The sequence below is a fragment of the Limanda limanda genome, chromosome 7 (assembly GCF_963576545.1).
Source record: "Limanda limanda chromosome 7, fLimLim1.1, whole genome shotgun sequence".
NCBI classification, from domain to species: Eukaryota; Metazoa; Chordata; class Actinopteri; order Pleuronectiformes; family Pleuronectidae; genus Limanda; species Limanda limanda.
The window spans coordinates 527,416-552,627 of NC_083642.1; the positions used below are offsets into that span (position 1 = coordinate 527,416).

Sequence of the window (25,212 nt, forward strand, 5' to 3'; positions counted from 1 at the left end):
ATTGCAGTTTTCTTTTCTCCTGGAAACAACAAAGATGACTTTCGGACTTTCAACGTGATTCTCACTTTGCAAATAAACCTATTTACAGAACAACTTAAATGAAGCAGCAGTGAATAACAAACCTAACACACACACGTGTTCGCTTAAAAATGGTTAAAAACATTAAACTGCCCAATGAAGACACATTTATAATCTCATATCATTCAGGTTATAACTGACTATACAAACAATGAAGATGGTTTTGGACCCAACTGGCTCATAGGAATTCATATGAACAGAAGAGGGAGAATAATCGGCCTTTTCTTTTCGATCCAACACAAAGAGCCTGATGTGCGGAGACAACATGTGTGACATGATGCAGGCGCCTCCAGGGAACAGCAGACAACATGTGTGACATGATGCAGGCGCCTCCAGGGAACAGCAGACAACATGGACATGTGTCAGGGAACCACAAAGGCCTGTTTGTGAGCTGAGGGGAAGAGAAGAGAGCGTTTCTCCTCCAGCTTGTTCGTACAGAAGGAAAAACATGACCAACCTCCCCCTATCTGAGGAGCTGCTGTTCTGGAGAGGCCGGGGACGACGGGGGGGTGGAGGACTCGGAGGTGGAGGACTCGGAGGTGGAGGACTCGGAGGTAGAGGACTGGAAGGTGGAGGGCTGCAAGGTGGAGGGCTGCAAGGTGGAGGACTGGAAGGTGGAGGACTGAGAGACAGAGGACTGGGAGGTGGTGGGCTGGGAGGTGGATGTGGTGGATGTGCTGGATGGGTTCAAAAGCTCCTCACAGGCAAAGTAGTCCTTGAGGGGAGCGAAGAGGTGACGGATGACCGGGACGCTCCAGGACTTGCCCAGCACCTTCTGCCTCTCCTGCCGGCTCATGTTGCGCACGTCCGTGTAGTGTTTGGGGAAACCGAAGATCCTGGAGACGGAGAAGGAGAAGGAGAAGAAGAGTGTGAGATAGAACCCAAAGGATTTCATTCTATAAGTCGGGTGAAACCAAGAGAAATGCTGACGTGTTACTGGTTTTATTTCATACACCCGTAATTTGTTCCATCTAACTATAGTTAGTGGACTTCTAGGACAGAACCTGGGTGAGAGAGTATCAGGACACACAGAGAGAGAGAGAGAGAGAGAATCTGGGTGAGAGAGTATCAGGACACACACAGAGAGAGAGAGAGAGAGAGAGAGAGAGAGAGAGAATCTGGGTGAGAGAGTATCAGGACATACAGAGAGAGAGTGAATCTTGGTGAGAGAGTATCAGGACACACACACAGAGAGAGAGAGAGAGAGAGAGAGAGAGAGAGAGAGAGAGAGAATCTGGGTGAGAGAGTATCAGGACATACAGAGAGAGAGAGAGTGAATCTGGGTGAGAGAGTATCAGGACACACAGAGAGAGAGAGAGAGAGAGAATCTGGGTGAGAGAGTATCAGGACACAGAGAGAGAGAGAGTGAATCTGGGTGAGAGAGTATCAGGACACACAGAGAGAGAGAGAGAGAGAATCTGGGTGAGAGAGTATCAGGACACAGAGAGAGAGAGAGTGAATCTGGGTGAGAGAGTATCAGGACACACAGAGAGAGTGAGTGAATCTGGGTGAGAGAGTATCAGGACACACAGAGAGAGAGAGTGAATCTGGGTGAGAGAGTATCAGGACACACAGAGAGTGAGAGAGAGTGAATCTGGGTGAGAGAGTACCAGGACATACAGAGAGAGAGAGAGAGAGAGAATCTGGGTGAGAGAGTATCAGGACACACAGAGAGAGAGAGAGAGAGTGAATCTGGGTGAGAAAGTATCAGGACATACAGAGAGAGAGAGAGAGAATCTGGGTGAGAGAGTATCAGGACAAACAGAGAGAGAGAGAGAGTGTGAATCTGGGTGAGAGAGTATCAGGACACACAGAGAGAGAGAGAGAGAGAGAGAGAGAGAGAGAGAGAGAGAGAGAGCGAGAGAGAGAGAGAGAGAGAGCGAGTGAATCTCCACCTGCTGTGATATGTGAGAAGTGAAACTCAGGCTGATGATGTCACTTCCTGCTTCCTGTCCTCACAGTCTTTGTTGACGATGTTGTTAGCTTAGCATTTACTAGCTTCAGCGAACACTCCATCCTTCAGGTCTGTCCTGCATGCTTTAGCACTCTGGCAGTTCTCCTGAACCCCCCCCCCCCCTCCTGATCCCAGAACACCTACTTCTCCAGCTCAGTGATCCAGAGGTTGTCCTCCTTCCCGTTGTGGAGCACAGGCAGAAGACACTTGTGTCGTCCCTGCTTCAGAGAGTTGGACTTGGTGGTGATGGTCCTCACCTTCGTGACCTGAAGTCAAACGACACCCAGAAGCAGACCGATGGGTTAGGGTTGTGTGGTCCAGGACAGAGAAGCAGAACAACAGTGAAGCAGTGACTGACCCTGGCTTCTCTGCCGACCTCCAGACAGTCCTGGAGACTCAGCCGGTCGCTCTGAGAGGCAGCGAGGGGCCTGGGGGGGGGGGGCACACACATGCAGGTTATCTTCCAGACTTAGCACCTTGCTCACCATAGTGTTGTGGTGCTCTTACTACAACACTCTAGTTTGACTTCAGCTGCTACAGACAGGGATTGAACAGCTCTGCTTCAGAATGAAATCCGTCTCCCACCTGCTCATCCCCGGGATGTTTCCCCAGAAGTTACGAGCTCTGTGGGCGGGGCTGACATTCACTGCGTTCACCTGCACCGGGTTGCACTGTCAACGGGTCACATGAAGGGAAGCTCTCGGTTAGTCAGTCATTCTAAAACCAGCAGGAGGACAGAGGGGGGGGGGTGAGCGGGAGGACGAACCTCCAGGAAGCGGCAGATGTTGAGCTTGTCGTGGGAGTTCATGAAGACCACGTTCTCAAACAGCCAGAAGAACGGCCGCGGGTCTTCGTCTCTGGGCTTCAGCAGCTGAAGGATCCGGAAGAAGTCAAAGAACAAGCGTCCCGATCCCTCTGCAGACCGGACCAGAGGAGAAGGAAACGCTTTAAACTGGATCACATTCAACCAAAAGCTCTACATGAGGAATCAGAATCTTTCCAGATGCAATCAGTGACTGTTTGATATTATTAAAAATGAACTTATGGATCAGATTCCAACGTTACAGCTTCGTACCGTACAGTCCTTTCCTGGCCGGGTTGACGATGGAGAGGTCGTTACAGGGGCTGCCTCCGATCAGCAGGTCGAACTGACCCCACTCCTCCAGCTGCACAACAACAGGTGACTGGGGTTTGAGGCCGATATACATGGATATATACAAGATATATATATATGTGTGTGTGTGTTATTCTCAAGATCTTCTCATTTTATTTCTTCTTCCTCTCCTCAAAACAAAACAGCAAAAGATAAGTAAGTTAAATCATGTCATGGGAGTGAAAAGCACAATTTAAAACATAGAGAAACTTTGATTATTAACATTAATACCTGTGTGTAGGGATGTGATGCATATAGAAGTGTGTGTGTGTGTGTGTGTGTGTCTGTGTGTGTGTGTGTGTGTGTGTGTGTGTGTGTGTGTGTGTGTGTGTACATACCTGCTCCATGGTGATGTACCGGACGTCGCCCACATGGATGATCTTCCCGTCGTGGTGGACGGCCGCCACAGCGATGGAGTCTTCACAGATCTCTGAGGCAAAGTATTTCTCCACTTTAAAGCCGAGCTCCTTCAGAACCAGGAGACCTGAAGAGAAGCAGGTTCACACTCTGAGGTTCTGACCCACGTCTGTCAGAGCAGGTCAGAGCGGGGGGGCTGAGACCCTGGGTCAGGGTCAGGGTCAGGATCAGGGTTAGGTGGTTAGGGTCAGGGACAGGGTTCGGATCAGGGTTAAGGTTAGGGTCAGGGTTAGGTGGTTAGGGTCAGGGTTAGGGTCAGGGTTAGGGTCAGGGACAGGGTCAGGGTTAGGGTTAGGTGGTTAGGGTCACGGTCAGGGTCAGGGTTAGGGTCAGGGTTAGGTGGTTAGGGTCACGGTCAGGGTCAGGGTTAGGGTCAGGGTCAGGGTCAGGGTAAGGTGGTTAGGGTCAGGGTTAGGGTCAGGGTTAGGGTCAGGGACAGGGTTCGGGTCAGGGTTAAGGTTAGGGTCAGGGTCAGGGTCAGGGTCAGGGGGGCTCACCTGTGGCGATGCCATCGAACAGCGACAGCACTCGGAGGGGCCGGCGCAGGTTGGCCGGGATCGACGGGTAAACGCGGTGCGGCTCCTGCACAGGAAACAGGAAACAGGAAACAGGAAACAGGAAACACAAAGAGACAACTGAGATCATTTATTAATGGAAGATAAAGTTAAGTTCATGTTTTAACATATATACTTTTAAAAGCAGAGAAAATGCTTATTTGTCTGCTGCTGCTGATATCTGATCCTAATAGACTCAGGTGTTAATATTTGTTATGATATTAATGTTGTTGTGTTATGGTTATTCTGTTCAGAAGATGCTCATTTAAACAATATTCTAGATATTTAAAGTTATGATGCATCAGTACTTTGATTTTCCTTTACAAATAAGTTTATTTTAAATATATATTTTTTAAAGTTCATCTTCAAATTCATCTTAAGTCAAAGTTAATACAGAAATGTCTGAAATGTAATTTTTAAATTAAACAGAATATGAAAAAGTAAATTTTTCAAGTTAAATAGTTAATAGTTAAAAGTCTTGTTCAGTATAAGACTGAAGCTGAGATACAAACTGAAATAAAAGAGTCATGATGTCCTGGTTGATAAAGAACTGATTAGTAGATCAATTAAAAACTAACCAGCAGACGTCTTTTACATCATTTTAAATTGAATACTTGAGGTTTCACTCATTTCTGATGAATTTCAGGCAAAACAATGAATCCAGAAACTAAGTCATGATGAAATAACTTGAAGTTGAATCCCAAAGGCAAATTAATACAGAATCACTAAGAATGTAAATCATGAACAGATGATCCCATCATTGCAGAGTGAAGATTAGTTCTTCAGACATTTATGGTGAGGGTGATACAAGTAGGGTTGCAAAATTCCGGGAATATTCATAGTTGGAAACTTTCCATGGGAATTAACGGGAATTAACGGGAATAAACGGGAATAAACGGGAATTAACGGGAATAAACAGGAATATATAGGCTAGATGAACAGATGAACAATCCTCAATCAGCATGCTAATATATTCCCCCAGTAATATCATGGAAACTTACCTGACTAGTCCTGCACTCTACAGCAGGCCTCAGTAGCCCTGCTGTAGAGTGAAGCATGCTGGGAGTTATCTGTGCATGTGATGGAAGAATGACCAGTGCAGGGTTGAAACTCAACGTTCCATACATCTTTAAAATAGAGTTTTGAATGATGTTTTTATTGCTCAGCGTTTAATTTGCGTATTTTTTTTTTTTAAAAATTCCCAAAATTCCCGAGCTAAACTTCCCATGGAAAGTTTCCGGAAATTTACCGGAAACTTTCCACCCCTTTGCAACCCTAGATACAAGTGTAACTGTAAACAATATTTAAAGTTATGAAGTATAGGCAGGGTCACGATGTGAGGAGCACTCACGAAGGCCATGGCGCTGTTGTTGGCGAACACCTCCTGGACCCGGATGCTCCAGTCCTCCCTGGGCATCAGGGCGCCGTGGGCCCGGTGCGGCTGACACAGGAAGCAGATCCACGGGTCCTGATGCTTCAGCTTCTCAAACGTCTCCGGACCCACGAGGACGTTCACACAGTCCTCACAGAAAGACCTGAGGGTGGAGAGCGACACATCTGGACTCTGCACTGGATTTCAAATATCTGTAGCGCCGGTGAACGTGGCGAGGGCCGGACCGACCTGCAGCAGCTGTCGTTGCCACACAGGATGACCTCCATGCCGTAGCAGCAGATGGTGCAGTACGACTGGTACCCGTCCTCATCGTAGCGATGCAGAGTTTCTGTGAAGTTGAGCTGTGGAGACATGGGTCAGAGCAAAGGGTCAGAGGTCATGGAACTCATTGACTGTGTGTGTTCCAGCAACATGAAGGTTCTGACTCGGACTGAAGTGGGAACACGGTTTGTCACAGTCCACGTGAAAACTGGTCCAATGTGCAGAGACTCCCTGAAGGCAGATCACATGACCTTGATGTTCTTAACATGTCCCTAACATGTTCTAGAGGCTGAATGGGTGAAGTGAGGCCTCAGCTCACATTTATAACAAATGTGAAGAAATCCCCTTGAAGCAGAAGTGTGTTTTGAGAGGTCACAATGACCTTTGACCTCCACAGTCTGATCAGTTCATCCGTGGATCTGAGTGAATGTGTCTCCACCACGTTTAAAGATATTCTTGAGACATGGTGTTCACTACAATGTGCTGGATGTACGACACGAGAACGTCCACTAGGGGTCGCCAGAGCAGAGGAGTGAGAGCGTTGATCAGTGAGTGACCAATGAGGAGGCTTCAGTGAATCAGACGAGTGTTCATGGTTCTTACTTTACACTTTAAACAGAGGCTTCCTTTGAACAGCGGGTGGGACATGGCCACGCTGTCGGAGCCGCAGCACAAACACAAGCCTGCAAACACAGACACACAAAGATATGAACAGGACGTAACACAACTCAATGATTTAGATGAATAAACAGCAACAGTTTAGAATCAAGTCTCATTAAGTCTCACCTTCGATGTCCAGGTTCAAGTCTGAGATCCGACGAATCGTTTCCTCTGCAAACAAAAGATCATCGATAATCCACGACTCGAGGGTTTGTGATCAAACTCTAATTATGATCATGTGTTAACTCATTTGTCTGTTAACGTGTATTAATCCAAAACTACTGACCAATATCAATACAAGTTTGAGTGGAACACACACACACAGTCACATGTCACAGATCAGGTGAGGGACGGGTGAGGGACGGGTGAGGGACAGGTGAGGGACGGGTGAGGACGGGTGAGGGACAGGTGAGAGACGGGTGAGTGACGGGTGAGGGACGGGTGAGGGACTGGTGAGAGACGGGTGAGGGACAGGTGAGGGACGGGTGAGAGACAGGTGAGGGACAGGTGAGGGACGGGTGAGGGACGGGTGAGAGACGGGTGAGGGACGGGTGAGGGACGGGTGAAGGTGTGAGGGACAGGTGAGGGACGGGTGAGGGACGGGTGAGAGACGGGTGAGGGACAGGTGAGGGACGGGTGAGAGACGGGTGAGGGACAGGTGAGGGACGGGTGAGGACGGGTGAGGACGGGTGAGGGACAGGTGAGGGACGGGTGAGAGACGGGTGAGGGACAGGTGAGGGACGGGTGAGGGACGGGTGAGAGACGGGTGAGGGACAGGTGAGGGACGGGTGAGAGACGGGTGAGGGACGGGTGAGAGACAGATGAGGGACGGGTGAGAGACGGGTGAGGGACTGGTGAGAGACAGGTGAGGGACAGGTGAGGGACGGGTGAGAGACAGGTGAGGGACGGGTGAGGAACGGGTGAGGGAGGGGTGAGGGACGGGTGAGGGACAGGTGAGGGACGGGTGAGGGACGGGTGAGGGACGGGTGAGGGACGGGTGAGGACGGGTGGGGGGGGTACCTCGGAGCTGCTGGTCCGGCTGCATGTAGACTCCGGTCACGTGGTTCACCTCGTTGGTTTTGATGTAGCTCCGCCTCTTGTAGGGAACGTAGCTCCGCCTCTGGTAGGGAAAATAGTCCTGTGATTGGTCGTTATCCAGCCCATCGGACAAACTGATTTTCAACTTCTTCTTCTTATTCTTTCTCCACCGCCCCCCCCATCCTTTTCTCTGCTTCTCCCACCCACCCCCCCGCTCATCTTTCTCTCCGTCCCATCCTCCCCTCTCCTGTCTCCCTGCCCCCCCCTCCCCTCCTCCTCCTCCTCCTCCTCTGGATCCCTTCTCCTCCACCCCCCCGCTGGGGCTTTTCCCCACGGAACCCACTCCTTGCCCCCCCGACAGTCTGTACAGAGACACAGACACTTCTCTCATCTGCGTCCTCAGGACACTCGTGGGTGAGGAGGAGTTGGGGGGGGGGGGAGAACAGGAGGCTGCTGGGAAGAGCTTCTTCTTCACCATCGGCCGGTCGGTTAGTTCAGGGTCACCTGGACAGAAGGAGAACATAGAACCAGAGCGTTTCATCAGTACAGGATACTGACCATCGTATAGTAGGGTCAGGAACCTCAATTCCGTGACCATTCTCTGGCAAATATGTTTTAACATTTACAAAAAATTTTGCCCCCATGCCCCTCGCAAAAATGTCGGCATTTTTCGCTAGAGGGCCAAATCCAAAATGGCAGCCTGCACTATCTTGTAAAGGTTACTTTTTTACCAGAGCACCTAGAATAATGTATGAATACACTTGTTGTGGCATATTGACCATAAGGATTGTGATTCTGACATCAGACATCATCTTGACCCCAAAATCCAAGATGGCCACCATCTGGTAGAGTGAAAACGTAATTTTTGATACACAAATTAACTTTTTAACCAGAGCACCTAGAATAATGTATGAGGACACTTTTTCTGGTAAATTTTTGCGAGGGACATGGGGGCTAAATCTTTTATAAATGTTGTATAGATGTCAAATCAAATCAGTCGTCAAAACATATTTGCCAGAGAATGGTCACGGAATTGAGGTTCCTGACCCGACTATATGTGCAATGCTAATAAATCCATTGATATGATGCAGATTATTATCTGTTCTGAACACATGCTCCTCCTTCTGTCTGAGAATCAAACTAGAAATCCAGCCTTGAACCACCACGAGGGACAGAGAGTTAGATGGTTCACCTCATGTCTAATGTAAGCATTCTCTAATAAACATCATTTCTGATAAATCACATAAAACTGTGGCCTCAACATGTCAACAGTGAACTAAAGCAACACTTATATTAGTTTAACTAGGATTTGAATGATGATAATATCACAGCTCGTCCTTCTGTTCTAATACTGAAGCTCCGGGGGGGAAATCACAATGACTGAATCCAGCAGAGCAGCTTCATTTCTGAGATTATCCACAAGTTATATGTTGGTGAATAATACAGTTCATCTATCTGGGCTCTGACTCAGATGTTCGTACCATTCACAGAAGCTGTGAGTCTGAATCCGTCCGGTCCGGTGGGCTGGAAGCCTGCGAAGGCCCAGTCCAACATCTGCATCAGCAGCAGGTCCCGGTCCTCGGGCGGCGCCGGGAAACGTTTCTGACAGCGCCGCGCGGCCTCCTGACAGACAAGCAACACGGGTCAGTCACACTGGGTTCACTCAGGGTCACTGGGGTCACTCAGGGCCACTGGGGTCACAAGCTCAACGGCAGAAACAGAAACTGGGTCCTCTGTGGACCAGTGTCCCAGCTCTTCTCCAGTCGGTTTCTTTCAGGAAGCAGAGAGACACACAAACCTCCAGTGACAGGAAGATGGCTTCCTTGTAGGTGGCGTGCGTGGCGAAGGAGCTGGAACAGAAGAACTCGCCAAAGGCAGCAAACGGCCTCAGGGTCAGCAGACAGGTCTGGGATCAGAGCCCGAACAGAGGCAGGATGAAGAGAATACACATTGTTCAGGATCAGTTCCTCAGGAGAGTCTACCCGTTAAGAAGCAGGAAGTGAAACTTTGAACAGTTAACAGTGTTGTGAGCTTAGTGCTCCTCTGCTGCCTCTGTGTAGACCAGGCATGTATCTGCATTATGAGTTAGTGGTGGGGGGGAAATCGATTCTGTTCAGTATCGCGATATTTTGCGCCCGTGATTATATCGATACTGTAAAACAAAGTATTGCAATGTTTTTTTATTTTTTTTACAATTATATATGTAGCAGCCCCTGGCTGGCAAAGCATGACCAGGATAGATTCAGAGTTTAAAAGATACTTAATGTGTATGAGGAAAGGATGTTCTCCACTGCAGGAGATACAGTAACGTTCCAGAGGAACTTTAACATCTGAGCATGTTGACCAACTCCTTTTTCTGAACAAAAATGCCAATATTCCCAAATGAATTTAACATTTTGGGTCATGACCTTGCAGCCAACTGGACTGGACTCTAATAGAACACATTTGTTTATTTTTCTCAATTTGATTGAAGCTCTAGGTTACTCTTATTTATATGATTATTCTCAGGTTTATGTTACTCTATTATGTCTGCTTGATGTTACTGTATTGTATTTAAATAATTGTAAGTTATGTGTCCTGAATGTTCCAGGACAAAGTTTTTGCACTTCAGTTAATGTGTAGAAGACAATGTTGTTCACAGAATTAAATGTAACATTTGAAGTGAGGTGAGCAGTCTTATTTTCCTCATTTTGTAATGCCTTTGAATAATATGGGGGACATGAATCGCAATATATCGCAGAATCGAATCGCAATACTTGCAGTATCCCAATATATCGCAGAATCGCAATACTATTGAATCGTCACATTTTTGCCAATTCCCCCCCCTATAATGAGTATAAACTCAGATTAATCTCAGATTCTACATCTGTGCAGAACGTCATGACCTCAACCACACGACTCACTTGTGAGGACATCTTCTGTCCCAGCCACTCCACCTCGCCCGTCCCTGGAGGCGTCTCCGGCCCACAGGACGCCACGATGGCCGGCCAGGGATCGAACCCCTCCACCATCCCCCAGACCAGTGGCCTGCTCGAGTCCTGCACAACACATAACTCCTGCTTAAACATAACTACTGATAGTTCTCCACTCTATAGATATATAAATACATGTTCTTTAAATGTGCGTCTCTTGACTGATTCATGAGTTTAATACAGGAAACAGTTTTAAAGAGCGTCTTACAACAACATAGATAATGTGTTGGTTTCTCTCTGAGTCTCTGTCGGGTTAATGATTCTTTTTAATATCAATAAAAATGCCAATAATTTCCTTGATTAACACACTTTAATCTCTATGATGTCAGTAAATAATAACGATGGCAGGCAAGACTTCCAGGAGCACAAAATGATCTTGTTAATAGAGCCCGACCCATTTGGATTCCTGGAGGGCCACGCCCACATTATTGAGTAAAAAAATGAAGACACCAATATTTGAACCGATAAACAAATATCTAAAAATGTTAATGATTCCTAAGATGTCTTTATCAAACCTTTATGACAAAGATATGCAATTAAGGTTTGATATGTCACAGTTTAACCTTGAATTCTAAAAAAAACTACAAACGAAGTTAATGTGTATGTTAATAAAATTATCAGCAAAAGTAACACATCACATTTGTTGTTAGGTTAGACCTCACCAGGAATCCTGCTGATGGGGGGGGTTTGCTTCCTGAAACCTCTTCTTCATCTTCATCACTGTCCAAGACGTGGACGATCTCTGCCTGTGGACCTGGTTGGGCTGAAAAACAGTAACAATCTATTAATGAAATCTGGACTCAAGAGTTCTACAATAAAATACAGTGGCAAGACAAAGCCTGTGAAACCTTTGGAATCACCTGGTTCACCTCATTAATAATAATCAATAATAATATAGAAACATCATCTAAGACAACTGCACCGAATCTGCTCAATAAACTGTTTTCAGACATGAATTCTGTGTTGTGTTGTCTGGACACTTTCTGTAGTTTGTGTTTCTGAAGTGAAGCAGCAGCAGGTTGTCGGGTCCGACTCGTTCACACCAACATGTGAACAACTGACTGGAGATCAGTTCCTGACTAAGTGCAGATGATCAGTATCTTTATCTTCTTAATGTCTTACCCTTGATTAGCCTTTTGACCTGAGACACTTTCCTGGATTCCTGGCCGACTTCCACAACAACCACATCTGATAAAAACAATAACACATTCACAATGATCCTTATTAGCAACAACGTTTACAGTTGCTGCTGTCGTGGATGCAGCTGGATGATGAATATAACCTGTGTGGTAACGTCCGGCCTCCTGGACCCTGAAGCTCTCACCAGAGGAGTTATCGGTGTGGTCCGACTCCTCCAGACCTCTCAGCTGTTTGGAAGTCATCCGACTGTGTTTCGCCACGGAACCATCACCAGATGAACTCTCATCATCCTCCTGGTCTTTCTTCACGCTGCCTGAACCCCTGGGGATGGGAAGCTTCCTCCTGCGGCTGCACCCCCCTGGCTGAGGGTCGGGGGTGCTCTGGTGTTCAGGAGGAGCCTTGGTGCTGTCGAACGCCTTGAGACAGGAGAACAAGACCCAGGGCTCGGTATCACATGGTAGCATGCTAACACATGCTAACGTTATCACAAGGTTTAACTGAGGCTGGTGTTGTGCTGATGGAAGGTCGTTAGTGTTTTAGTCATAAGATTCACAAAGAGATGCACACGCTCAACAGCTGATGGCGCTAGAGAAGAAAAACTCATCAAAATGATTATTGTGTGGAAAACATGAATGTGTCAAACCAATTTTCATGATAATCCAGCCATAGCAGATATTTTATAGAATATGTCAGGAGGTATTAGAGAAAGGTTGTGGAGGATTCATCCTCTGTGGACCATGAATAGAATCATCTCAGCTTTGAACACTCACCTGAGAAAACAGCTGTTTCCTGCCCAGCGAGCCGGGCAGAGCCAGGAGCGTGAGGAGGAGCCGGGTCAGAGTCGAGCCCGGGCTGATGCTGCTCAACATCTGTCCACACAGGAAACCCTTCCATTCATGTTTCATTTCAAACACAACTAGGGTTGCAAAGGGGCGGAAGTTTCCGGTAAATTTCCGGAAACTTTCCGGAAACTTTCCATGGGAAGTTAAGCTCGGGAATTTTGGGAATTTGAAAAAAAACAAACTACGCAAATTAAACGCTCAGCAATAAATACATCATTCAAAACTCTATTTTAAAGATGTATGGAACGTTGAGTTTCAACCCTCCACTGGTCATTCTTCCATCACATGCACAGATAACTCCCAGCATGCTTCACTCTACAGCAGGGCTATTGAGGCCTGCTGTAGAGTGAAGGACTAGTCAGGTAAGTTTCCATGATATTACTGGGGAAATATATTAGCATGCTGATTGAGGATTGTTCATCTGTTCATCTAGCCTATTTCCATTCATTTATCCATCAATTGTAAAATATGTTTACAGACGATTCCAATTGTTTGGCTAACTATTTATATCTCTGGCATTGCATTAGTGTTTTTTTACAAACTTTGTTCTCATCTTATTCTACAGAACAATGCCACGTGCACTCTCTCATGTGTGGAGACATTTCACCCCATCCAATGTAGAAGGAAAGGCTGTGTACATTTGCAAATACTGTGCAAAGACCTATGTTAAGAATGACACAACGATGCAGAAGCATATAGTCAAGTGCCCAAAGTTTCCTCAGGGCTCAAATCAGCCTATGACAAAACAAAATGTTTATATTTATGTCTGTATATGACAAGGTAAATACAGTTAGTATAAATTACCCACAACATTTCCAGTTTATCCGGTTAATTCCCGTATATTCCCGTTAATTCCTGTTAATTCCCATGGAAAGTTTCCAACTTTGAATATTCCCGGAGTTTTGCAACCCTAAACACAACATTTCTACAGTCAACGCACGTTTCATTCAGTGTGAATTCAGAAACCTATATACACTGTTTACCTTTGTCCAGTGAGGACCTCCTGTGCTGCTCGTGTGTTCCTCCCTCAGCGTCTTCATGACCCGGAGGAAGTCCAGGGACAGCTGCTCCGTCTCTGGAGATCCGGCTTCACACAGACCGAGCTGGACTCCCAGCTCCGACACCACAACTCTGGACAACTGGTTATTCTGAAGAGAAAACACAGATATCACAACATATCAATGTTATTATCAAACCCTTATGACACAGAAAAGTCATTGAGGTTATAACAGTTAAACTATAAACTTTATCATACATAAAAGAAAACACACATACTGCCAAATATATGGAACCTGAATTAAGAAAATTAAAGAAAGAAAATAGAATATAAACACAAAAGTAGGTATTTTCCAGCTCCAGACGGATTGGTCTGAGGAACCCTCCCACCTGAAGTTTGGATTACACTAAACAGAAAAGTCTGAAGGTCGGAACCAAACCAGGCAGGAGTGAGAGTCTGACTGGTGCTGGTTCAAATTCTGAACTGTTACTGACAAAAGAAATGATCCTTCTTACATCAATGTTCTCCGGGTGGTTCAGCACGGTGTTGATATCCCTCAGGGTCACTCGTCCCAGCTGCTGAGGAACACTCAGCACCAGACTCCGCAGCAAAGCGTTGTAGAAGGTCACTGCAGCCTTCAGGAAGTCGCTCCTCTCCTGTTCCCCGAGGTCAGCAGCGGCCGACATGTAGCGCATCGCATAGGAGCCCAGCTTCATCTCTGACGCGGGGAGCAGATAAAGGTCGGGTCTCCTGACAAAGCTCCTGGCGCTGGAGGGACAGAAGATGGTCGCTGCATAGAACTGGATCACAGCAGAGGTCATCTGCAGCTCAGCCACCACGTCGGCTCCACCTTTCTGCTGCACGCCCTCGATGGAGCGCAGGGTGGCCAGCGCCTGGCGGAGGAAGATGAAGTGCAGTTTCACTTTGTTATCCATCAGCTGGGTTCGGATTCGGTCGATCTCCGCTGTTCCACTCAACGACTCAAAGTGCTTCACCAGGTGCGTCCAGCTGCAGACCATGTTCCCCACCGTGCGGATGAAATCTAAACACTGAGCAGAGACGGGCTGTGACGTGTTGTAACCAGTGAACAGATCCTTCAGACTGTCGGGAGCAGAGGGGGGGGTGCAGTGGTGGCGGAGGTCTGCCACAAACTCCACCACGTACTGGAAGGAAGCCGAGAGCGCGGCCTGGCACGCTCTTCCTGCGACGCCAGGGAGGCCGCACAGCGACACCAGCCCCGGGCTGTGGGCCTGCAGCTCGGACTCGAACCCCCGGCTCAGCCGCAGGTCCACAGCGTCACAGTAGAACACAGCCAGGTTGGACAGAGAGAGGTTGGATCTCTTCAGCGTGTCCAGCAGCAGCTGTGAATCAGACCGTGCTGCGTCTCGCTCCATGTCCACGGACGTGCGTGGATCAGCGGCGTCCACACTCAGCTGCAGCGTGCACAGCAGCCGGACCACTCGGACCCCCGAGCTCTGGTCAAAGTATCCGACCAGGACCACGCTGGTGCTTCGTCCTGCCTCCAGCTCCACCCCCATGTACAGGTAGAGGCAGAACGGCGTGCGGGAGCAGGCCTGGATGGCGTCTTCTGGGTGGGGCGGGTTTGAGATGGCAAGAAGCGAAGGACCAGATATATTAGAATGTGTTCTCGTGCCGAAGGTTGAGTTTGAGTCCAGAGTCTCACGTGAGACTTTCCTGATGAAACTCTGCAAAGCGTCGCAGCGACTCGCTGCTTCACGTCTCTTCTCCTCCGCTGCTGCAGTTTGCTCCACTTGCTTCTTCTCCCGTGCAAACTGGTCTTTCTCTAGTTTCACCTCCGAGATCTGCACCTTCGTCTCATCCATCATCAAATCATCATCGTCAGATATCACCGTCACTTCTTCAGCAGACCTGTTGGGGTTGTCTCTTGGTTTCTCTTTTCTCGTCCTTTCCATCTTCAGAATGATCTCCAGTTTCCGACGAGGATTCACGGAGGAAACATCATCTGTGAAGGGAAGGAAAAGACACTGAGTGGAATCTAAACACATGAAAACCATGACAGCAGATCAAAAGATGGTGAGCCTCCTCAGTCCTGGAGATTAATGCCACAGTATTTATCTGTGGGTTTCCACTGCTCCCACCTGAGTCAGCAGGAGCCATGCTCTGTCCTCCTCTGGCCTCCAGGGCGTCGTACTCCTGGCCTTTGTTGTTCTTATCAAAAAACCGCTTAAACCACTGGAGGAAGGTCAGAGCCACCGTGGAGTTCCTCTTCCTCAGCTCCTCCTCGGGGATGTACTGCAGAGACACAGGAGAACACAGAGAAACCTCACAGATCTCTACTGGGAAAGAAGGACCTCTCACATAATCAAACAACTCACAAAACATGTTCATCCAAACTTGCAAAGACCAAAAGAAAGTTATCAGGTCTATAACCAATGTTGTATTTACAAAGTTGATACTAATTTAAATAATTGAGATAATGGTGCATTGATGATTATTTTGTTTTACAATGAACATAGAACATAAAACCCTCAGTACACTTCTAAACAGCACTGATCAAATGTCACATATCATCAGATTCACTGCTCGCTCACCACTTATATATTATATTATATATAATATTTGGAGAAACTTACTCGTAAGACTCCAACTGTTCTGAAAGCAGCTTGCAGTAAACTGTAGTTGTGGATAGAATCCACCTGATCTTTGCTTTGGAACCGGACCCTGGAAAGATCCAGAGACCCAGGAAACAGCAGGTCCATCAGCTGGCAGTACGCTGCACCTGGAGACAAACACACAGGCATTGTGTTACCTGTGTGAAAGGCCCTGACATCCTGTGTGTTGTGTGTTGCTGCTCTACAGATCAGATTGTTGAAGTTGCATCTCCTGAGACATCTCTCGTCTCAGAACAGAAATTAACTTGGTTTGCAGATTTAACAGGAAACACTTGGACAGAAGGTTTCAACCAAAAGCTGTAAACTATGGAACATGTGACTCATTTAATATGTAAACACCAGTGTGTAAAGATGGACGACTACATTTAGGACAAATTAATCTCCTCTTCAACAGGTGCAGTACAAACCAAATATCAGAATATCCTCTTACTCAAAACTATCATGCGTTCAAAAAATGAATGTGCACTGAAACCGTTCAGTCTTCTAAAATAAAAAGTATTAAATATTATGGTAATTTAATTAATATTATACAACTGTACAGTTTAAGGAAAAATTCAATGACTGATTATTTTACAGAAGCATTTGCGTTGTCAGTGTGTGTGAGAGTTCAGAGTAGATTCTGTTCTTATAGGAACCAGATCAGAAAACTTTGGTGAATGTTGTGGTCTCTGTAAAGAACGAGGGCCTGAAGGCTCAGCCCACCTCGGACCCTCAGCCCACCTCGGAACCTCAGACCCTCAGCCCACCTCGGACCCTCAGCCCACCTCGGACCCTCAGACCCTCAGCCCACCTCGGACCCTCAGACTCTCGGACCCTCAGCCCACCTCGGATCCTCGGACCCTCAGCCCACCTCAGACCCTCAGCCCACCTCGGACCCTCAGCCCACCTCGGACCCTCAGACCACCTCGGACCCTCAGACCCTCAGCCCACCTCGGACCCTCAGACCCTCAGCCCACCTCGGACCCTCAGACTCTCGGACCCTCAGCCCACCTCGGACCCTCAGACCCTTGGACCCTCAGCCCACCTCGGACCCTCAGCCCACCTCAGACCCTCAGCCCACCTCAGACCCTCAGACCCTTGGACCCTCAGCCCACCTCGGACCCTCAGACCCTTGGACCCTCAGCCCACCTCGGACCCTCAGCCCACCTCAGACCCTCAGCCCACCTCGGACCCTCAGCCCACCTCGGACCCTCAGCCCACCTCAGACCCTCAGCCCACCTCGGACCCTCAGACTCTCGGACCCTCAGCCCACCTTGGACCCTCAGACCCTTGGACCCTCAGCCCACCTCGGACCCTCAGCCCACCTCAGACCCTCAGCCCACCTCAGACCCTCAGACCCTTGGACCCTCAGCCCACCTCGGACCCTCAGACCCTTGGACCCTCAGCCCACCTCGGACCCTCAGCCCACCTCAGACCCTCAGCCCACCTCGGACCCTCAGCCCACCTCAGACCCTCAGCCCACCTCAGACCCTCAGCCCACCTCGGACCCTCGGACCCTCAGCCGCGTGCGGACCCACCTGTGCAGACCTGCTCCACCTTGGTGAAGCGTGTCAGTAAAGTGTCGTTGAGCCACGCCAGCAGCTCGTAGCGGTTATAGGAGCGTACGTTCACTGATGCGTTCACGGCCACGTTCACGGCTACGTTCACGGCTACGTTCACAGCCATCTCCCAACCCGGTGACAGAGCTGCAAAGGTACAAGTGCATCGACATTAGAGACACAAAAAACACGGATCTACGTCTGTGGCTTTGAAGACACAGGCTACAGTACATGTGAGAAAACACAGAAGCATTTAGCACAAAGCAAATGTGAGCGTTCACAAAACAATACTTCTGATTCACTGCTTCCTGTTGACTGTGTGTGTTTGATGCACTGCTTCCTGTTGACTGTGTGTGTTTGATGCACTGCTTCCTGTTGACTGTGTGTGTTTGATTCACTGCTTCCTGTTGACTGTGTGTGTTTGATTCACTGCTTCCTGTTGACTGTGTGTGTTTGATTCACTGCTTCCTGTTGACTGTGTGTGTTTGATTCACTGCTTCCTGTTGACTGTGTGTGTTTGATTCACTGCTTCCTGTTGACTGTGTGTTTCTGTGTGTGTTAGATTCACTGCTTCCTGTTGACTGTGTGTGTTTACTGTGTGTGTTTGATTCACTGCTGCCTGTTGACTGTGTGTGTTTGATTCACTGCTTCCTGTTGACTGTGTGTTTCTGTGTGTGTTAGATTCACTGCTTCCTGTTGACTGTGTGTGTTTACTGTGTGTGTTTGATTCACTGCTGCCTGTTGACTGTGTGTGTTTCTGTGTGTGTTTGATTCACTGCTTCCTGTTGACTGTGTGTGTTTCTGTGTGTGTTTGATTCACTGCTTCCTGTTGACTGTGTGTGTTTGATTCACTGCTTCCTGTTGACTGTGTGTGTTTGATTCACTGCTTCCTGTTGACTGTGTGTGTTTGATTCACTGCTTCCTGTTGACTGTGTGTGTTTGATTCACTGCTTCCTGTTGACTGTGTGTGTTTGATTCACTGCTTCCTGTTGACTGTGTGTGTTTGATTCACTGCTTCCTGTTGACTGTGTGTGTTTGATTCACTGCTTCCTGTTGACTGTGTGTGTTTGATTCACTGCTTCCTGTTGACTGTGTGTGTTTGATTCACTGCTTCCTGTTGACTGTGTGTGTTTGATTCACTGCTTCCTGTTGACTGTGTGTGTTTGATTCACTGCTTCCTGTTGACTGTGTGTTTCTGTGTGTGTTAGATTCACTGCTTCCTGTTGACTGTGTGTGTTTACTGTGTGTGTTTGATTCACTGCTGCCTGTTGACTGTGTGTGTTTCTGTGTGTGTTTGATTCACTGCTTCCTGTTGACTGTGTGTGTTTCTGTGTGTGTTTGATTCACTGCTTCCTGTTGACTGTGTGTGTTTGATTCACTGCTTCCTCCTGACTGTGTGTGTTTACTGTGTGTGTTTGATTCACTGCTTCCTGTTGACTGTGTGTGTTTGATTCACTGCTTCCTGTTGACTGTGTGTGTTTGATTCACTGCTTCCTGTTGACTGTGTGTGTTTGATTCACTGCTTCCTGTTGACTGTGTGTGTTTGATTCACTGCTTCCTGTTGACTGTGTGTGTGTGATTCACTGCTTCCTGTTGACTGTGTGTGTTTACTGTGTGTGTTTGATTCACTGCTGCCTGTTTACTGTGTGTGTTTCTGTGTGTGTTTGATTCACTGCTTCCTGTTGACTGTGTGTGTTTGATTCACTGCTTCCTGTTGACTGTGTGTGTTTCTGTGTGTGTTTGATTCACTGCTTCCTGTTGACTGTGTGTGTTTGATTCACTGCTTCCTGTTGACTGTGTGTGTTTGACTCACTGCTTCCTGTTGACTGTGTGTGTTTGATTCACTGCTTCCTGTTGACTGTGTGTGTTTGACTCACTGCTTCCTGTTGACTGTGTGTGTTTGATTCACTGCTTCCTGTTGACTGTGTGTGTTTCTGTGTGTGTTTGATTCACTGCTCCCTGTTGACTGTGTGTGTTTCTGTGTGTGTTTGATTCACTGCTTCCTGTTGACTGTGTGTTTCTGTGTGTGTTTGATTCACTGCTTCCTGTTGACTGTGTGTGTTTCTGTGTGTGTTTGATTCACTGCTTCCTGTTGACTGTGTGTGTTTCTGTGTGTGTTTGATTCACTGCTTCCTGTTGACTGTGTGTGTTTCTGTGTGTGTTTGATTCACTGCTTCCTGTTGACTGTGTGTGTTTGATTCACTGCTTCCTGTTGACTGTGTGTGTTTCTGTGTGTGTTTGATTCACTGCTTCCTGTTGACTGTGTGTGTTTGATTCACTGCTTCCTGTTGACTGTGTGTGTTTCTGTGTGTGTTTGATTCACTGCTTCCTGTTGACTGTGTGTGTTTGATTCACTGCTTCCTGTTGACTGTGTGTGTTTCTGTGTGTGTTTGATTCACTGCTTCCTGTTGACTGTGTGTGTTTCTGTGTGTGTTTGATTCACTGCTTCCTGTTGACTGTGTGTGTTTGATTCACTGCTTCCGGTTGACTGTGTGTGTTTGATTAACTGCTTCCTGTTGACTGTGTGTGTTTCTGTGTGTGTTTGATTCACTGTTTCCTGTTGACTGTGTGTGTTTGATTCACTGCTTCCTTTTGAATGTGTGTGTTTGATGCGCATCTCAAACTTCCTGCATGTACGCGAACGCAACCATTGGATGACGCGCCTCTGCACCAATCACAATCGAGTGTGGGACCTTCTGACCAATGGGAGCCCGCAGCCGGGTCCGGGAGCCAGCTGACTCTGGATCAGATCCTGAACCGGTTTGAATCACAGTCTGTGTGTGACCCGCGGGTTCGAAGCGGACCCGACGGGTCTCAGACCCGCTGAGGACAAAGCGAGTGAAGACACTGAGGACAGACAACATGTGGACAAACAAAGAGTCCGGCCTGTCACGTGTCCTAGCCGGATGCTAGCTGCGGGAGCTAACCGCGTTACACAGTTTACACAAACACACAAGGTGCGCACGCAGATCGAAGCTTTAGTGAAACGGAAGGAAACGAACCGAACGAGGAACTTTCCAGAAGAGTTCTGCAGAACCACGTGTTCCTCTGGGGACAAGCTAACTCACACGGTAGCTAGCTAGCTAGCTCCCTGACGCGTGTTAATGAGGAACCCAGTGAGTTCGTGTTGTGATGAACGGGACATTAGCCGTGGTGGCTACATGTCGCTAGCTAACACGTACGTGAACATAACGCTAACTATGATTCTAACAAAGAAACCTGCGTTAAAAACTGCGTGGTGACGTTAGCGTGCGTGTGTGCTAGCACGGTGTGCGTGTTCGAAACAACGCGAGTTCACAATAAACTAAACCGGTTTAAATCCAGCTGTTGTTGTGCTTCACTCACCGTGTCTCCGTCGGGTCCCTGCGGGGATTCAGAGCCCGGAACCCGGCTGCGGCCCCCCGGGGCCCGCCCCCCGGAACCCGGCTCCGCCCCCGGGTCATCCCCGGCTCTGGTCTAACCCGGGTTAACATCACTAAACCTCTTTGTCCCGATTAAATAACTTCATACACAACATGCTCCTGAACCTGTCTGTTTCCTGGCTAGCTCTGGAGCTAAGCTAGCGCCTGTCGTTAGCCATTAGCCGTTAGCCGTTGATGCTAACCATGCGCTAAGTGTAATAATCTCATTCACATGATTCCATGTTCTGTAGATTCATGTTTTATATATTTGTAGAGAAAAGTGAAACTGAAAGTGACAGTTATGTTTAAACAGGAAACAGTTTCCCACGTGCTAAGCTAACACCGCTAGCAAACATGTACATGTTAAATCAAGCATTCAGATTTTTAATACTTTAATATTTACTCATTCGTCAGGAAAACAAAACCGAAATATTTAGTTCTACGAATAAACTACGAATCTGACTCCTGCAGTGGCGGATGGGAAATTAAAAAGGTTTTGATCATCATACGTTTGTGTATAATTACAATGTTTCTGTGTGTAATCAGCAATGAACCTATATATATATTTATATTTATAGTAAATATTTATATGAATTAAAACTTGATATAGAGTTCACACCATGTTAAAGCCTATGAGACAAATTGTGATTTGTGAATATGGGATATACAAATCAAATCTGATTGATTGATATTAAGGTAAAATTAGTGGTAACCATGTTCATTCACGTGAGTCACCAGCAAGCCCCTGATTGGCTGGTGGGACGTCACATAGGATTAAATGAGTAATCACGGAAGTGCATAATAATAATTTAATAATTTCACCAGCGATACTGATTATTATTTGAAATTTATTCTAACATATGTACAAACCAGAGTTTATAAAAGATTTGGTTCAAACAATGTGGCGACAAACTGCAGCTGATTGGACGGAAAGGAAAACACGAAGCATAAACATATAATACACAGAAGTTCAGATATCAAGGCCACAGCTTTTCTCCTGAGGTCAAGAGGTTAATGTCAGAGAAATTCATTGAACGCACTTTGACTTTAAGATTTTCTTTATTAACAAATTAATTGATTCTGTTTTGTTTTCTGCCTCATTGAAAGTGATTAACACATTAACTGTCACCATCACTGCCTTTATTCAGCTCCTTGAGATTTTATATTTTTATATCATTAGTTCTACATCTTGTAACACTTACATCTGCCAAAACCATAACTTCATAGGATATTTTGTCTTTCATCACTGTATATTTAAATCCTCTGTATCACCAGCAGCTCCACCAGCACACACGTCTCCAGTGACTTCATCTCACTGCAGTGAACCCACCTCAGGTTGAGATTCTGACGCCTTCATTTCTAATGAAGGTAATAGCTTCCATTCCTCTGACCTCTGACCCCGGGGGGGGAGGAGTCTTCAGGTAGATGGATCAGCGTCTCAAACACGACACGTCTCAGTGGATTTTAGCAGCAAGCTGTTTTTTATTGAATAGAATTATATACATGTGGCTATAGGAAATACACAAATATAAAAAAAAGAACAAGGGTTTTCCCTTAAAGAAGTACAAAAATAACAGAATCCGATCTTTTCAAAGGCTTTTGCAGTTTAGATTCATAAAAAGTAAAATGACAAAACTGAAAACAGAAACACAATCTGAATCTGATCAAAGATAAAGCACAAAACAGCTTAAGAGAAAAGAGTAGAAACTGTTCTCAGAAGACTATCACACACGCAAATGGTTTACATCTAAATAACAAACTCTGTAAACAGCTATTGATTAACGTTCTATGTCGTGTTATAATATAACAAGTTTCAAGCAAGCTTTGAACGGTGTTAATATAAAATGTATCTTCCTAATATACATAAAGTCTTAAAAGAGCACGGTTACAAAAGAGAAGAACTTGTGTCCTGGTTCCGTTGAACCTTCCACGTTCATCAGTGTTAACGAAGCATGTAAACAGTCACTTTGAGTTTTTAACAGCTGTGAAATCAGACGTGATCCTGTGGCTCTGAGCACCAGAGGAGTCCGAGCCAGAACTCTTACTAAGTAACTTGTAAACTTTTCTATGGATACAGTAAACACAACACTGTGTAAAAAAACAGTTCCAGTGGTAACAAGCTAAATATAGTTATATAAACATACAGGTCACATGGGAGCAGAACATATTCACAGAACAGAGACACTAAGGTGTCTGAGGTAATGCCCGTTTACTTTAATTTGGTGTCATTAGAAAAAAATCTTCCAGTTTTCAAAACAACATCAATATCTGAAAGATGGACGCCATGTTCCAGTGAGTGAGGTCACAGGTTCCTGGTTCACACCCTGAAGCTGAAGCCTTGGACCAGGAAACACAAACTGACCCGGGATCCTCAGTAGAGAACTCAATGCTTCTTCTGGAAACAGATGATCATTACGTGTCATGATGTAAACGTACTGTACACAGAAGCATGTTCCCCACAGGGACCTTAGTGAAGCATCTTCTAAATGGTTCAGTCCTTTAAATCTTTAGAGTCTTTTTGAAACTGAAAAACTTAGAAAAAGTAGTCAGTGCTAGTTTACAAAAATATAGTTTTTTTCAATTTCTGGAAAAAGGTTTTAACTGAAGTGACGGACTCACTTGTTTCCGTGGAGACGCTGGCCTCCAGCTGCTTTATCATTAAAACAATAATCAAACATCTACAGTCAAAGAAACATAACCACTCTTAGTTTCTAAGCGGTTTGAAACGTCGATAAAAGACAAAACCTCCACATCTGTTCTTGCGTTGGCTTTGTTTCAAGTATTTGTGTGTTTCACACTATCTACACAAACATGTTCATAAAACCTTTAATAAAAGTTGTTTTTCCTCCTTCACAGTATTTCTGTGGCTAAGACTTATGGGATATGTAGTTTTGGTGAAATTGCCGGATCATATTTAAAATAGTGTTAATAATGCTGAGACTAGTGAAACAGCAGGAGGCGTTCAAGACGCCCGATAACTTTGGTTCAGGTCAGATTAAAAGTTTCTTCAGATTAACATCAACCGGCCTGTCACATATTTTAATCATCAGAGAAACGCAGTGTTGATAAAACTTTGTGATATGAAGCCACTTTAAAAGTTGTGTTAAATTGTTTTCTATTTTCCTACAACTAAGAAGTGTTGACAACTTAAAAACAATACCTCTAAAGAAATCTAATTAAATCCCTGTGCAGTCCTCATTTTCTAAACCAAAGGAAGGAGTTGGTGATGAACCCCTCTTCTGTGTGTGTGTTAGTGTGTGTTAGTGTGTGTTAGTGTGTGTTAGTGTGTGTTACAGTGCATCCTAACAGCTGCTGTGGACTCTGAGGAACCTCCTGACTCGCATCACCCTGTGTGACCACAGGTGGCGTCGGGTTCCTGGAGTCTATTCACAGGCGTAGTAATCCTTGAGCGGAGCGAACAGGTGCCTGATGACCGGGACGCTCCAGGACCGGCCCAGCAGCTTCTGTCGGGCGCCGCGACCCATGTTGGACACGTCTGTGTAGTGGACCGGGAAACCGAAGATCCTGCAGGAAGAAGAAGAGCGTTACCATCATGCTGCTGTCAGACCTTCACTGAAGTCCACAGGTTCTGTCTGTGAGAACTAATGTCTGAGTCTCTGGATCTTCTCCTGGTAACATGTGTGTGTAACATGTCAGAGTCCATGTGAGGAACCAGCAGGACAATGTGTGGAAGCTTCCCAGAGAGCGAGTGGACGTGTGGACGAGGTTTCTAACACGTGACGTGAAGCTGGAAGAACACAAAGATCTCAGGATGAAGAAGAGCCGGACACGTAGAAGACGAAGACAAAGAAAAGATGACACTAAGTATTGAATAGGAATCATCATTCTAAAGATCCTCCAGCTGAGAACATGAGAACATGAGGCTCACCTCTCCAGCTCCGTGCACCACAGGATGTCCTCCTTCCCGTTCATCATCACAGGGAAGTGCTGGTCTTTCCCCTGTTTGATGGAGTTGGAACGAGTGGTGATGGTTCGAACTTTTCCAAACTGTGAGACCACAAACACACTTTCACCCAAAGTCCACCACTGTGAGAGCAGCTGCTTGTGTGTGGTGCAGATATCTGACCTTTGCCACTCGGCCGTGATCCAGACAGTCCTGCAGCTCCAGCTTGTCCATGCCCGACGCACACAGCGGCCTG

The 25,212-nt window shown here is 46.6% G+C and overlaps 2 protein-coding genes across 2 annotated transcripts in view; both read right to left on the reverse strand.

Moving 5' to 3' along the window:
• Positions 1–541: 541 nt before the first annotated feature.
• LOC133004536 (uncharacterized) lies at positions 542–21,094 on the reverse strand. The gene is made up of 28 exons (XM_061074002.1): positions 20,997–21,094; positions 20,353–20,498; positions 17,631–17,798; positions 16,075–16,220; positions 15,580–15,733; positions 13,975–15,443; positions 13,446–13,610; positions 12,391–12,489; positions 11,763–12,036; positions 11,603–11,668; positions 11,143–11,243; positions 10,412–10,546; positions 9,307–9,414; positions 8,990–9,131; positions 7,868–8,012; positions 7,491–7,642; positions 6,597–6,641; positions 6,414–6,493; positions 5,778–5,890; positions 5,508–5,691; positions 4,100–4,184; positions 3,524–3,669; positions 3,108–3,198; positions 2,799–2,947; positions 2,618–2,703; positions 2,391–2,460; positions 2,177–2,298; positions 542–914 (listed from the first exon to the last, which is right to left on the reverse strand). The coding sequence occupies exons 1-28, from the start codon at positions 21,092–21,094 to the stop codon at positions 542–544; spliced, it is 5,112 nt and encodes a 1,703-aa protein (XP_060929985.1).
• A 1,471-nt stretch (positions 21,095–22,565) lies between these two features.
• The window catches only part of dnmt3bb.1 (DNA (cytosine-5-)-methyltransferase 3 beta, duplicate b.1), a 28,744-nt gene continuing 26,097 nt past the window's right edge, over positions 22,566–25,212 (reverse strand). Inside the window, exons 20-22 of the mRNA XM_061075041.1 lie at positions 25,140–25,209; positions 24,942–25,060; positions 22,566–24,577 (exon numbers count right to left, since the gene is read on the reverse strand). Coding sequence (XP_060931024.1) covers positions 24,436–24,577; positions 24,942–25,060; positions 25,140–25,209 — 331 coding nt within the window. The 3' untranslated portion in view covers positions 22,566–24,435. The remainder of the gene's footprint in view (positions 24,578–24,941; positions 25,061–25,139; positions 25,210–25,212) is intronic.

Excerpts from the sequence above, each read along its gene's own strand:
- LOC133004536 (XM_061074002.1), bottom strand. The coding sequence starts at position 21,094 with ATGACCCGGGGGCGGAGCCGGGTTCCGGGGGGCGGGCCCCGGGGGGCC. Across the intron at positions 9,132-9,306 it reads CCATCTTCCTGTCACTGGAG|GAGGCCGCGCGGCGCTGTCA; the intron begins GTTTGTGTGTCT and ends CTTGTCTGTCAG. Across the intron at positions 5,692-5,777 it reads GGCAACGACAGCTGCTGCAG|GTCTTTCTGTGAGGACTGTG; the intron begins GTCGGTCCGGCC and ends CTCCACCCTCAG.